Below are 14736 nucleotides of genomic sequence, written 5' to 3'. Positions count from 1 at the left end.
AGAACAGTAGGAACATTAAATAAGATGAGAAATAAATTGCTCCATCTTAGTTTGCTAAGGTAGTCGAATATGTCCACTTACTTGGTTTTTTGACTGGCTCTGGCATCCTGATCAATCTCCTCTCTTCAAATTGTGTGACTCTTTGCTCCCAAACAGTCTGCTGTCTGTCTCAACACCCCCTGCCTTTAATAGTGGGCCTCTTTCCAAAAATGCCTCCCCTCCTTCCATGAACCATCCCACCTCTTGTGCCATTTTTGCTAGTCCTAAGCCAGTGTCCGCAGACACCACTCCACTCCTACAGCCCATTCCAGCAGTGCCCCACCCCCCACTTCCCAGCCCACCGCCTGTCACCGGTCACGTCTGACCAAGGGCTATATTTCAACCATCCTTTCCTCCAGCACCTCAGCTGAATGATAGGCCTTGAGAGGGAGGGGAAGAGATGTAACGCAGTAGTTTATATTTAGCACTTTGATTCCAAAAAAAGTCTGCTCTCCCCACATCTGTTCTGCCTCCTGTTAGCCCGTATGTCTAAGAGTTAAAACTACAAATAGAGAGACAAACTCTAGTTTGTTTGTTTTTTTTAATGGATAAGGTCTTTAACTGGTCTGTGTCTTGGACACACATGCATGGCAATCTTGTTGTCTTTTGGCAGCAACTGAGCCATGAGGTTGTCAAGCAAATACAAAGTTGCTTGATCCCTTTAGGGGCCACCAAGGTGGATCATCTGCCTCACTTTCACTCTATCTCTAGCATCTTCCTCCTTAACATGTCCTCCTTAACTACACCCATGAATCTTCACTGTGTTCTTCCTCTTTTCAGCTCCATCTTCAACATGCCGTGTTGAATATATTCACTATCCCTCCATCAAAGCCTTGTCTCTTTAACTTCATCTCTAAACTGCTCACCCTGAACTGTCCCTCTGATGTACTTATTTCTAATCCTGTCTGTTCCCGTGACTCTCAATGAAAATCTTCAGCTCTGCCTCCTTTTTGTTAATGCCACATACATCATACCATAATTCTACCCCTCAAAGCATTGCTGTTACACCTTTCTCCCTGTCCTGCTTCTACAGGGAGTGCAGAATTATTAGGCAAATGAGTATTTTGTCCACACCATCCTCTGCATGCATGTTGTCTTACTCCAAGCTGTATAGGCTCGAAAGCCTACTACCAATTAAGCATATTAGGTGATGTGCATCTCTGTAATGAGAAGGGGTGTGGTCTAATGACATCAACACCCTATATCAGGTGTGCATAATTATTAGGCAACGTCCTTTCCTTTGGCAAAATGGGTCAAAAGAAGGACTTGACAGGCTCAGAAAAGTCAAAAATAGTGAGATATCTTGCAGAGGGATGCAGCAGTCTCAAAATTGCAAAGCTTCTGAAGCGTGATCATCGAACAATCAAGCGTTTCATTCAAAATAGTCAACAGGGTCGCAAGAAGCGTGTGGAAAAACCAAGGTGCAAAATAACTGCCCATGAACTGAGAAAAGTCAAGCGTGCAGTTGCCAAGATGCCACTTGCCACCAGTTTGGCCATATTTCAGAGCTGCAACATCACTGGAGTGCCCAAAAACACAAGGTGTGCAATACTCAGAGACATGGCCAAGGTAAGAAAGGCTGAAAGACGACCACCACTGAACAAGACACACAAGCTGAAACGTCAAGACTGGGCCAAGAAATATCTCAAGACTGATTTTTCTAAGGTTTTATGGACTGATGAAATGAGAGTGAGTCTTGATGGGCCAGATGGATGGGCCCGTGGCTGGATTGGTAAAGGGCAGAGGGCTCCAGTCCGACTCAGACGCCAGCAAGGTGGAGGTGGAGTACTGGTTTGGGCTGGTATCATCAAAGATGAGCTTGTGGGGCCTTTTCGGGTTGAGGATGGAGTCAAGCTCAACTCCCAGTCCTACTGCCAGTTTCTGGAAGACACCTTCTTCAAGCAGTGGTACAGGAAGAAGTCTGCATCCTTCAAGAAAAACATGATTTTCATGCAGGACAATGCTCCATCACACGCGTCCAAGTACTCCACAGCGTGGCTGGCAAGAAAGGGTATAAAAGAAGAAAAACTAATGACATGGCCACCTTGTTCACCTGATCTGAACCCCATTGAGAACCTGTGGTCCATCATCAAATGTGAGATTTACAAGGAGGGAAAACAGTACACCTCTCTGAACAGTGTCTGGGAGGCTGTGGTTGCTGCTGCACGCAATGTTGATGGTGAACAGATCAAAACACTGACAGAATCCATGGATGGCAAGCTTTTGAGTGTCCTTGCAAAGAAAGGTGGCTATATTGGTCGCTGATTTGTTTTTGTTTTGTTTTTGAATGTCAGAAATGTATATTTGTGAATGTGGAGATGTTATATTGGTTTCATAGGTAAAAATAAATCATTGAAATGGGTATATATTTGTTTTTTGTTAAGTTGCCTAATAATTATGCATAGTAATAGTCACCTGCACACACAGATATCCCCCTAAAATAGCTAAAACTAAAAACTACTTCCAAAAACATTCAGCTTTGATATTAATGAGTTTTTTGGGTTCATTGAGAACATGGTTGTTGTTCAATAATAAAATTATTCCTCAAAAATACAACTTGCCTAATAATTCTGCACTCCCTGTACAAACATTTATTCCTCTTTTCTCCACAGCATACCTCCACCTGCCCAGGTTCTCTTCCACCTGCACCCTACTCCCACTACAGATCAAAATCTCAACTGCAAACATCATAGTTCAGTAATGTAATTCCACCCACACCTTGAACCCATCTGTCACTCTTACTACACACCTCACTACTCACTCACTATCCTCATGGTGCCCTGCACCACCCTCACATACTTTTCTGTCACCCCTGACTTCCTCATGCAGTACTACAGTTCCTCTCTTGCCACTCGCTTACTCTTTCCTACTGCATGCTTTCTGCAGATTCATTCAGTGATGCCCCGTCTGACCATTTCTATACTTCTTCATCAACACTCTCAAAGTAAACATCACATCTATACTCTTTCTCAGCATTAAGCCATGCTGCTGCTCACTGATCATCATCTCTCTTCTTAAACTAACTCTTTCCTACATCTTTATGATATGGCTCTTCAACTTTATCCCTGTGCAGTTACTACAGCTCTGTACATCATCTTGAAAACTGGCATCAGCACACTTCCTCTCTAATCTTCTTCTTCTTTAGTGTTCAGCCTTACATACAACTCACAATTAGCCTTTTCCTTTTCAACTCAGTTTTTGCCGTATGTATACCCTCTCTGTGCTTGTGTCTCAGATTATCTCACTTTTTCTTTGTTAACATCCTCCTTTGAATAGTTTCATGTACTTGTTCTTTTCACCTCCATTCTTATATGTTACCCCGTGCTCCTCCTCTTCTTGAAGCACATTTTCACCAAGCTTTCCAAGCTCCTTAGACTTTTCACCACAGCCTTTTCCATCCTTTTCACGAAATCCACTACTATCTATCGTTCTGCATTTCTCTCTTCAGTATCATACCAACCTAACACTTCCTAATCCTTTCTGTTATCTTCACTTTCATGAACTTTGGAGTCTGCTCCATACACCACTCTCTCCCCCCGGGGACACTATCTACCGCTTCATCCAGCTTACTCCAGAAGTCCTCTTTCTCTTCTTACTGACATCCAGCCTGTGTGGCATGCCTCAAACCCATGATTTTGTGAATCAGCCAGCTCTCTCTTTGACAGCCACAGTCCTGAAATTAAATGTTACTCCACACTTCTGCCTTTCGTTCTCTGTTGTTACCTCCTAACAGACCTTCTCTTTTTTGTCTATGCTATACTAAAGCTACCATCAGCGGCTCGCTTATTCACAAGGGTTGCCACATCGTGTAGCTCTGCATGTTTGATTTGGCAACGTTTTCACACCAGATGCCCTTCCTGATGCACCCCAAAGGGATTTGTGTCTACAAAAGGTTTATACTATATTACACTAACTATATTGTACTATACTATACTCTAATCTGGTGCTTTTATGCATCTCATGTACACAGTTCTCTTTCTCTTGCATGAGCTCTAAATTACTGTATTTGACTGAAGGACATTTTAACGCCTACTTGTTATTGATATTAATTATAGCTCAGCCATTGTGGGGAGCTGTTGGCTCTTGAGACACCAGGTGCTGTGGTAACTTTATATTTACATATTGCAGATTACAGTAGTAAATGTTGCAGTTTGGCTACTCCCATAATGCCAAAGACTCGTGGCCATCGTAACTAGAATGCAACTGTGAGACCAACACACAGACGCTGAGCACTTTAAATGAAAAAATAACTCTCAAAGTGTTTTTCTCTGGCCCACGATGAAGCTTCAACAGTACAAGGTCAATACAATATGCCATAAAACACAGTTTCTAAATATCTAATTTCACACATTATACATATTTAAATCTGCTACCCTCAGTAACACATTACATATGTTAATATTTCACATACAGGAGCATCTATCTATGACAAAATTTGCCTTTGACATACTTGATTCTGACATGATACATAAATTTAGTTCCTATTTTCTCAGTTAAAAAAGGATATGTGTGGAAACGGAGAAGTCAGTGAGCATTTCATAGGTCTTCTTTAGACAGTTTGCTAAAAAATGTTTTATTCTAGAAAATGAAAAACAAATAGAGAACAAATGAACAGAGGACTACATTGCCCACTCAGTGATATAACATAAAAATTGTAGTTGTGTAACTTTCAACATAGTGGGTTCTTTATACCCTCTATGAACAGGGGAACTGGTGGCTGCGGTGTGTCAGTACACACAGGCAGATATAAGTACTTGGTGACAAGTGACTTCACCTCCCCAGCCCCATATTAACCTCATAGTTCCTCATAGTTGAACGATTATCTTTTCAGTTGTAATGAGAGATGTCACTTAATCTGTGTGTCTAACACAATTCAAATTTATATAGACTTTGTGTTTCTTCTTCTTTGTGTTTTATCTCCAGTGTTTGCCCAAATCACATCACAATTATCTTTGCAAGAAGCACAATACAGATAAGGTGACGGACAATTTATTAACTTTGTACATGCGATTTGTAATTGTAACATACAGCGTTTCATATACGGTCTTCTAAACCATGATATGAAACCTAATATTCTGTTTTAAATATATTTAAAAAAAAATCCAGTTTAAATATATACAAACAGTAGTAAAAACATTACAAGAGAACTTGTACATGTTCAACATGACAAAGAAGTTGAATGTCATTGCTGTGGTTGAATGACATGAAGCCGAATTTAGTTTTGAAAATATATCAGATATTTCCAAACAGAATATAAACATCTACCATATATGTGTACACCCCCACTTAAAACTGCATAGGGGATGTCAACATGCCTACATCCACCCCACCCAAGAGAGGGCTCTGTTTCTTTTCCTTAATGCTTTTAAACAGGCAGCGAACAAGTCAAATCCCTCTCATATCAGGAGTTCGAAGAAAAGAGTCATATAGCTGCTGCTTGTACGTTTAATATGAAGCTACAAAACAAAAGCAGACGTAACCTGCTGGAACTCATTGCTCCAGATTCCAAATAGCTGAAAAACAATAATCCCAGCTTGGTTTTACATTTCAGAGATGCAATGTTTATCAGTAAGTTCATCTGACTGACTTTACTACCTTTGAAAAGAAGCAGTCAATCTGTTTACCCATGGATTTAAAGTCTCAATGTAAAAACCATGTATTTTTTTTTCATATTTCTGTTGCGTACACAGGAAAACTATTATACTTTCTATCAAAAAGACACAATAAACCAAAATGACAAAAAAGAAATTCTACAAGAAAAATTAAGAACAAAGATTTATGAATGTGTTTGAAAATGATGTTGTAGAGTTTGATGATCGTAGATGATTGTTCCCCGTGGCTGGTAGTGGTTTTGTGGTTTCAGAGGTGAAGTTCAACTTTATGGTTGTTTTGTACATGTTGTTTGTCTGTATTTCATTCACAAGAGTTAGGCGTCAGACAAGAGTTGCCTGCAGTTTTTGAGAGACTGAGCTAAAGTCATTGAACTGTATTACTTTAAGCTTGGGAATAAACTTTAATCTGCAATAAACTGCACACTTTAAAGCTATTTTGTCTAAAATGGCCCAAGGGTAGTTGTAATCAGGAATTCTTTCTAGTTCCTGATATTGACTTTGTCTGTTAGGTGTGTGTATCAAAGGTCTCTCTAAACCATGGTATCACATGACTTTCACTTCCAACTCTGGCCACCTCAACAAGGAACACCAGCAATAACAGCTTTTCAAAAGTACTCATTCACAAATCTCTATACACATTTACAAACAGCATGTTACACATAATCGTGTTCGGCCCTGACTTTATTTTCATTGTGATCATTTGGAGTATTTTGTCTTCCAAATATTTCAGACAGAAAAGCCAAACTGAGCTTTCTATGGTGATTCTTCTGTACTTATTAAACGGTCCCCCAGCATGTCTTAGAAGGAAGATTGTGGTCCATAGCTTTATGCTGCATTTACTAGTACCTTCAAAGACCCGGTCACACTGTGCAGCAGTACTCATCAGGAAGACTGATTAAATCTATACTTTTCATTATTCAGTGCTAGTATTTGAGCATTGCTCCTGCCTATATGTATGCTTTTCTGTCTAGATGACTCTTGCCCAGCACCTCATCACTAAACTGGTACGTCAGCTTCTTTTTGATCTTTTTCACCTCTCCGGTTTTGCCATAGTTGCGCAGAGCACGAGCCATCTTCTGGTAGGTCATTTTCTTGCGGTTTCCCTTCTGGATTCCCCAGCGGTGTGCGAGAGCCTCCTTGTGTTTGGAAGAAAACTGGAATGTCCCTTTATCTCTGTCCACCCACCAGATACTGTCCTTCATGTCGCCGTTCCTTAAAAGGTCCAACAGAAACTGGTACAAGCGGATCTTCTTTTTATTACCTTTGGAAACAAGAGAGTTGCATCATTAGAAGTGACATATTATAATTTTTTTGTTTTACTTACAGATTAGAAAATCTTTTATATATATATGTGAATATAAATCATAAAAGATTAAATAAAGAAATGTATAACTTTATACAAATTACACAAAGCCAAAGATCGGTCACTGAGAAAATTAGAAATAAAATTGTTTCAGCAGAGCAGTAGTTGATTTTACAATATCTGTTTTATGTGTGTCAACGTTACACGGCGTACAGGACACTGCGATGACTTTGCACTAAAACGCTTTTAAGTTCTTAGAAGCAATGGAAAATGTTTTTCCTGCAGATATAACCGTCCATGATTCATCATATTTTTTACACAATCATTCTGTTGTAATGAAATGAACCTAGCTTGACGCACAGTTAACTGTATCTGAAGTAGGTTAACCAATGCTTAGATCTCACATTAACGATGCAGGAGGTCGTTCGTTAATTTACATCACTTTACACATGGCTGCCTGTAGCCATACAACAAAACTGAAAACAACTGACTCCTGTACACATCAAAAGCAAGATAAAGACACTGTTTATGCTGTATGTTATATGGGAACACAACACATATCTTTTTCTAATATCATCATACTGTCGTTTTTTGAGACATTTAAAAATCATTCGTTTGCACTCTAAGATTATTGTGATTAATTTGTTAACAAAATAATTAAATAAAAATCTAATTTATAGTTTAAAAGAGTTCTTTTTACAGCCACCTGATCGGGAGTGTAGGTGACAATTACACATGCAACCAAACTATTTACTCCTTGGACAAAATGTCTCTATAGTCAGAGAAATATGGCGTTTTGTTTTTTTTCTCTTTCACTTCCACTCATACACAATCCAAAACTAAAGGAACTCTGTAAAGCCGATGGGGGAAAAAAAAAAGCATTTTACATGGTACCAGTTTAGTATGACGCACATTCACTTCCACTGAAATCCTCACCTCGGTGCTTGGTTTAAAAGAAAAAAAATCCCCCAAACAAAACAAAACACTGCATAAAGCATAAGCCACTTGACTACAGGTACTACTGACACTGGGCACCAGACACTACTCAGGTTCTGTCACATCCTAAATAATATAAAAGAGGAAGTGCACACTACTTTTGGTTAAGCCAGAGAACAATGGTCAACTGTGAAAGGATTTGGACATGATCCAGAACGTCCACTGACACTGAGACTCTGACTCTGGTGTGTGAGTCAATCCTGCTGTGTTGGAAAAAATGCCTATTCAACAAACATGCTGCTGTCTACTTTTACACAGAACTTGGTCACAGCAGAAAAAAATGCCCCAAAGACTGACAGATCTCTGTAGATACCTCATTAGAAGGCCAGCGAGGTAGCAAGCTTTCCCACTCTACAGACTGCATGTTTTCCAACATCCAGTGTAGAGAGACAGAAACTTTTAACCGAACTGAACTGAATTGACCTGTTTTCAGAGTACCCCACCTCTTGCCTAGTGACAGCTGTGACAGGCTTGGTGGACGGATGAATGAGTTGAACTGAATTCCATTCTTGGAGACCAAATTCATGATAATTCATAACAGAAAAAAAAACCTCCCTGTCTTTTTGTGGCCAATTTCCGGAGAAGATGCAAGACCAGCAGTTGTTGTGCAACTTGTAGCTGATCCTAAAAGCGCAATTTAAGTTGTCAGCAGAACACAAAGCTGACATTTGTTATTGACAAATGTCCACTACCCAAGTGCACAGAAAGCAAAACTCATCCGTAAGTCAGACAAAGACTCTTGAAGCACCTCTGATTCATGCATGACCTAAAACGCAACAAATGAACATTCCCCTTGTCTTGGTCAACGCATTCATGGAGGAACTTGGACCACGTCCACATGGTGTTTATACAGATCAGATATTATAGAAAGTTCCTTTAGTTTCCAGGACTCAAGAACCTAAAGAAAGAGTATTGACGTAGAACTTCTAGATATACAACGACCTGAGAATCTTAAGAGTGAGATTATGAATGTGAACACGGTCAGAACAGTTGGTGCTTCCTAAAGTATCCATGCTAACTGCCACAGACTGAGTACAGCAAATCTAGTTCCTTACCCAGCTCTCCTGTTGGGATATAAACTCGATCTCTCAAGCACTCCTCATCAGACACCTCCAGTGGCGGACTTCGTGCCCCATGGTCCTCTTCATCAGAGCTGCGCTGGGATATATGCGGTGGATACAAGGTCCGAGGGAAGAACGTTACCTGTAGCATACAAATCAAAGTTAGTTTTAAATAAAATGTTTGCAATGATTTAACTTGTAGACTATCTATTAAATTATTTTCATCTCCAGGTTTCCCCTGAGTTGAAGTGAAACAATAATAATAATAATGAAATAATGATGTATCATTTCATAGAAAAGAGCTTCTTCTTGCGAATGATATTAAACAATGATTAGCACCAAAGATGGCTAAACAATGAAAAATTGCACTTAGCATTTATTGGTAAAAAAAAAAAAAGTATACAATACAGTACTTTCTACAAGCTGATGCAATAAAGAGCAGTTTGTAAAGCAGTTCAACTAAACTCCGCTGTAACTAAATGTGACATTTAGATACTGCTATGTTCAGAGTGGCCCAATCCAACTACCAAGGGCTACAGAACTTAATGATGTAATCCATCTTTTAATTTGTATTTGTAGCTGTACTTAATTTCCTAAGAGGTCTGCCGTTTTAATTGAGAAAAGAAATTTTCCTTGCAATGTAACATTTTTTCAAGTATGGTATTTAGCCCTTATCTTGTTTTTTCAGACACAGTTTCACACGTTTTATTTATTTAAATATGTATGCATCTATTTATCTATTTCATGTATGTATGTGTGCATGGGTTTAGTTATAATATCATTTTTAAGCCATCATGTTTGACAGCTAAAGACTTTTGGAAAGTTTTAAACCACGATACTAATATAAAGTGCAGACAGAGATGATGGTGCCACTCTAAAATGCACTCTGTGACCACTTTATCAGAAACACCCGTGAAATCTAAAGCCATCCGACAGCTCTACCATAAGTATGAAAACTGAGGTCCTGAGTGGGTAGTGCTGCAAGACCACAACATATTACACTTTTAACGGTATAGCATTTCACTGCAACAGTAGAATTGTCATCTTCACAATGCCGATGTATAAGCTTGGCAAAAGTATAATTCATTGCACAGCTATTCGCTATGGTCGTTGGGTACTGTTGTACTGTACTCTATATCAAACACGTACAGTGAAGTGTGGGTTTCCACTAAGATGTTCTCACTGCAAGTGAAAGCGTAAAACAAAGTTTCTCTCTGCATGAGCTGTGATGTGTGGATGCTCCTGTGCGTGTGACAGGCAATAGCTGTCAATGTAGTCATAGCATCTTTTGAGGCAACGGTCGGTGCGGATACCTACATGTGAATTTCCATGTGTGAACAGTGGTTTTCACATTGTACTTTCCTGTTACAATTAAATTTCTGTATCAACACCTTATCTCGCTCTGTCTCTTTTTTTTTCCAAGCATACAAACATTTTCCTCTCGTAAAAAATGGCAGATGTTTTTTTAAAAGGGAAATTTCACTCGCTAACAAGTGAAAACCGTCATGTGACCTATAGGCACACATGCTCTGTGAGGGTTTTTTTGTGTGATTGCTAACAGCAAAAGCACAAGTTGCTCTTTATGAGGTGAGTATTTTGGTGAAGTTTAAGGTTAATCAAAAGATGTTTTACAACATGAAAAATCCCTTATGCTTTTATGCTACACGTCAGCTGTATCTGCTTGTTTCAGGACTTTACGTCTTCACACTACTGAGTGAAATGTTTATTGTTATGACATCTCTGGACTTAACATCACCTAAAATAGGGAACATGAACTTTGCATGTAGCCAAAAATGTCACTATACATGGTACATACATGGTAAGATTTGGGGAAAGTCTGTGATCTTCATCAAAACAAGTCCTTTTTATTGTGATGCACATGATCTCACATGTGCTGAAGATTGTATGTAGAATTTTTGTGGGTTTTTTTCTCCTTTGAAACATGTGAATATACAAGAAAACAGGCACACACGCACACGCTTGCATAACACAAGTTCATACTGAGGTAGGCAACAAAATGTATGGGGTTTGAAACTGACGACGCTGAAGCGGTTAGACGTACTGTTTTCCAAAACCAGAGATCTCTGTTCTAGTTCACTGGTTCATAACTGGAGGTTTGAAGCATGCAGATGTGACTTTGAGTTTAGCTGAGTCTACAGAGCCTATTCAAAGTAATTTTTCCTTTAACACTGGGAAGAAAGAAGAAAAAAGCACTAAAATAAAAGTGTTTCTTGTAACTCAAAAGATTCACTTCCTGATTTTTGTAACAGGACCTTAAAGGGCCTCAAGCTCCCGAAATCTTCTCTGTGATTTCAATAACAGCCTCGAATTATGTAGATTCTGAAGATGTCTGCATAGAACTAAAAATATATGGTGCACTGTAGCAAAATCGGCTTATGTGTCAATCAGCTGACAGATATCAGTTTCTAGTGAATGCTCTTTCCACTCCACCACAGAGAGCAGAGTATAGTTATGCTTCATACTTGCACAGTTGTATAGTGTAAATGTCAGTGGCTTTAAATAGATTTTAAAAAAATAACATCAAAGTAGTTTAATGTGTTATCATACTCACTGGTGGGTAAATGTTTGATTTCAAATAACTCATTTAGAGGAGTTGATGATGATGCACTGAAATCCTTAGTTTGAAGTATGCACACTGCAGACCAACAGTTTAAAGCTTGCTGGCAGCACTTGTTCTTTTTAACAGTTTCATTTGTACTTAATTATTCCCTTTAGTAGTCAGTATCACTGTCATTTTAGCCTCTGACTGCTAATGACTGCTTGTGTTTTGTGGGTTTGAGGACTTACTGGTTGCTGTAACACATGGGAATGAGCCGCTAGATTTGGATCAAGCAGGTTTTCAGCTTCGTATCGTAGAGTGTCGTGTCGTAAGAGCCCAGATGGGTGGAGAGCCTGCACATTCTGGAGCTCTGTGAAGTTGCTCTCTTGGAGGTTTTCAAACTCTGCAGGGTGCACATGAGGGTGAGCATGGTAGTCCCAGTGTTCTAAATAGAGATGGTGAAAAACAGCATAATGGCCACAACCTTTTCTCTTCTTTTTGTACAGTAATTACTATTTTGCTACCACAGAATTTGTAACATGTGAAATTAGAAAAAATGGAAAGAAATTAAACCCAGTCAGACTGATTTTTAGACAAATCTAAACTCGGAAAAATGTCTGTACAAATGCACAAATGACAGTGGAGACATAATAAAAGCCACAATGTATTTCTGTGAAAATCCATATTTGGAGATATTTAAAGAAATTAAACAAACAACAAGTGGAAAACTGGCTTTCTGAAAGTGCCTGAGTTTGCATCAACAGTGTGAAATGAATAAAAGAGAATTCAGCATGAAGCTCTTTCCTGTTTGTTGCCACACTAGCACTATTACCACAGCCACTGACTGTCTTTAATTTGCAATTTTCTTTTTTACAAATTTTCCCTAGTTGTTTTATTTTGAAAACTTATTTAGTTGTTTAGAAAAAAAACAAAAGATAGATAAGCTAGCTTGAAAAGTACAAGTTTTTTTTTTAAGCGTTAACACTGCAAATATGCAAATATTTTAAATGCAAAGTGCAGTCTTATCACTAATAAACAAAAATAGTTCAAAAAGCATGTCCCACGTCAACTCTAGCACTACAACAGTAATTAATATCTATTACCTTGATCGGTATATATTAATTTAAACATTTCTGGGTGTAGATAAAGATTTGACATCTTTCGACGCCAGGTTAGAGCACATCAAAATGACAAGTGATGCCTTCACAGCGAGCCCAGTTTCAACTTGTTTTAGTGCAACATTCAAAACAGTTGATTACAAGAGAAAGTAAAGCACCTTTCTTATATTAACAAAACCCCATGGGGCGAAAGTTGTTCTATGTCTGTAGTTATAGCGGCAAAAAAGAAATGGCATCTGTTTCCTGTGTTCCAGTGTGCTCCAGCTGCACACACTGCAGTCTTTTTATGTACAACAAACCAGAAAAGTCTGCGTTACCACATTAAGCCATGGCCAAAAAATTTTTTTGAAGGATGACTAAATTATGTTTAATATCAATCTTTTTATATATTTAAAAATACAGTTTAGTTAATGACATCAGTATCTTTAAATACAATCTCCATGCTTTGTTTTTTATTTTAAAATTATTTACATTTAAATATCACAGAGTGGATTTTCACAGTCCAAACTTTTTTTCATCATTAATTTACATTTAATTTCTTTAAACAGTAAAAGATTAGATAAAATCAACGTTGAAGTAAAACTCACCTGCCTGGCTTTCTGGATCTAGGACATATGGATATGAATATTCTGGAATTTGATGTCTGTAGATCTCAGGGTCGTAAATTTCATCTGTGTGCTGCTGGAACAACAAAAGCAACAACAACAAAATGTATATATCATTAATGAAAAGCTTTAAGTCAATGGTGTATGTGGACTATGCAGAAAATATATTCCTTATCTGCATTTTATCCAATGGATTTGTAAATTATTTGTAACATTTTAAACACCCGTTTAAGTCGCCTGTAAATGTATACACATTTAAATTAGCTTCAAGTGTTGCTACAATAGTGACGATTTCTTTTCTCTTCTTTGTCCTACAGTTCTGAAACTCTCAGAACTTTTGAGTTTCAATTTCATGTACCTCATCGTATAATACACTCTTAGAGTTTGTAAGCCCTGTATTCAAATTGTAGTAGAAACCACATTAACTCATCTAATTTTTAAAAAAAAATGTATGTCATCCATTCTTAAGAGTGTTTCTCTGTTTAGTCCTGCGGTAAAAAAGGACTAGTCTGTCAGCTCTGTTTAAATTTCAAAGGCTAGAAAGTCTCCTCGGAGTTTAGATATTTGTAATAAAAGAAATTATACTTACAGGCTGAATGAGATAGCTCTCCATTCTGTATGGATGGAACATGGATACCTCTTATCCAGGACCGACTCTCAGATGCTTTGCTGTTAAAATGCTCTCTCAACCTTTCAAAACTTTTGCGGCACCATTGCACAATGTTTCAAAATTTCCTCTCAGTCAACGAAAACCAAAAAATGTCTCCCTCTCTTATTGTATAGCACAAGCTTATAACACTTACTGCTCAAACAGGCCTTTCAACTGCATCAGATAAAATTAAATAAACAAGGCCCACTGTTTAACTGTAAAATGAAAAAGGAACTTTTGACTTCTGTAAATTTAGTGTGGGTGGGAGCAATAGAGTGTGTCTGCAAAAGGTTCCTGGCCATTTGATGATTTGTCAGGGGAGACCATGAAACTTCACATTTATCAGGGTCTATATGCTGTCCCATGCCTTGGTAGCCAATCATCATCGAGGGCTTTCCTCACTGTCAGTTTCTCCCCCCATCAAGTGTGTGAGGTGATAAATGTGGGCAACAGTGTTTGCAAGCGTTTAACGTGTTGTTGTTTGTGCTCTTTGTCAATGTCTGCGCTTTTACAACGTGTCATATTTAAGCAGATGGACTAGTATATATAAACATTTACGTTTTAAAATTCTTTCTGCACATTATAATGCATTTTTAAATCATGTAGATTTAAAATAAACATTGCTTTTTTTTCACAATTGCTACATCATGTTTTGTTTTTAAGCTTTAAAATCAACCCTTGAAATTATGTCAACTATCCCTTGCAGTTTACAAATAGACAACAACATGTTATAAAGCATGTATTACATGGCTATATGGTGCTTATAAATGCTCAGCTGCTTTGTCTCAAGGGC

At 38.2% G+C, this 14736-nt stretch overlaps 2 protein-coding genes across 4 annotated transcripts in view; both read right to left on the bottom strand.

Moving 5' to 3' along the window:
* The window catches only part of mybpc3 (myosin binding protein C3), a 34250-nt gene extending 33984 nt beyond the window's left edge, over positions 1–266 (bottom strand). Inside the window, exon 1 of the mRNA XM_084935684.1 lies at positions 82–266. Coding sequence (XP_084791810.1) covers positions 82–106 — 25 coding nt within the window. The 5' untranslated portion in view covers positions 107–266. The remainder of the gene's footprint in view (positions 1–81) is intronic.
* Positions 267–5012: 4746 nt separating this feature from the next.
* Positions 5013–14249, bottom strand: spi1b (Spi-1 proto-oncogene b). 3 transcript variants are annotated; one of them, XM_084935636.1, is made up of 5 exons: positions 13884–14249; positions 13277–13370; positions 11820–12016; positions 9006–9153; positions 5013–6912 (listed from the first exon to the last, which is right to left on the bottom strand). In XM_084935636.1, exons 1-5 carry the CDS (start codon positions 13923–13925, stop codon positions 6599–6601), a joined length of 795 nt encoding a protein of 264 aa, XP_084791762.1. In that variant the 5' UTR covers positions 13926–14249; the 3' UTR covers positions 5013–6598. The 3 variants fall into 3 exon arrangements, with proteins under 3 accessions (XP_084791762.1, XP_084791781.1, XP_084791772.1); XM_084935655.1 differs by having other exon boundaries at positions 11820–11974; XM_084935646.1 differs by having other exon boundaries at positions 13277–13367.
* Between the last annotated feature and the right edge of the window lie 487 nt (positions 14250–14736).

This window comes from Perissodus microlepis, chromosome 1 (assembly GCF_051167445.1).
Source record: "Perissodus microlepis isolate ML-2025 ecotype Zambia chromosome 1, ASM5116744v1, whole genome shotgun sequence".
Taxonomy (NCBI): domain Eukaryota; kingdom Metazoa; phylum Chordata; class Actinopteri; order Cichliformes; family Cichlidae; genus Perissodus; species Perissodus microlepis.
Note: the sequence above shows the minus strand (reverse complement) of the source record. Positions and strands in the feature narration are given on the sequence as shown.

Bases quoted from the DNA above. Each gene is read 5' to 3' on its own strand.
- spi1b (XM_084935636.1), bottom strand. From the start codon at position 13,925: ATGTTCCATCCATACAGAATGGAGAGCTATCTCATTCAGCCT. The intron at 12,017-13,276 runs GTGAGTTTTACT...ATCTCTATTTAG, and splicing joins AGATCCAGAAAGCCAGGCAG to AACACTGGGACTACCATGCT. The intron at 9,154-11,819 runs GTAAGTCCTCAA...TGTATGCTACAG, and splicing joins CCCATGTGTTACAGCAACCA to GTAACGTTCTTCCCTCGGAC.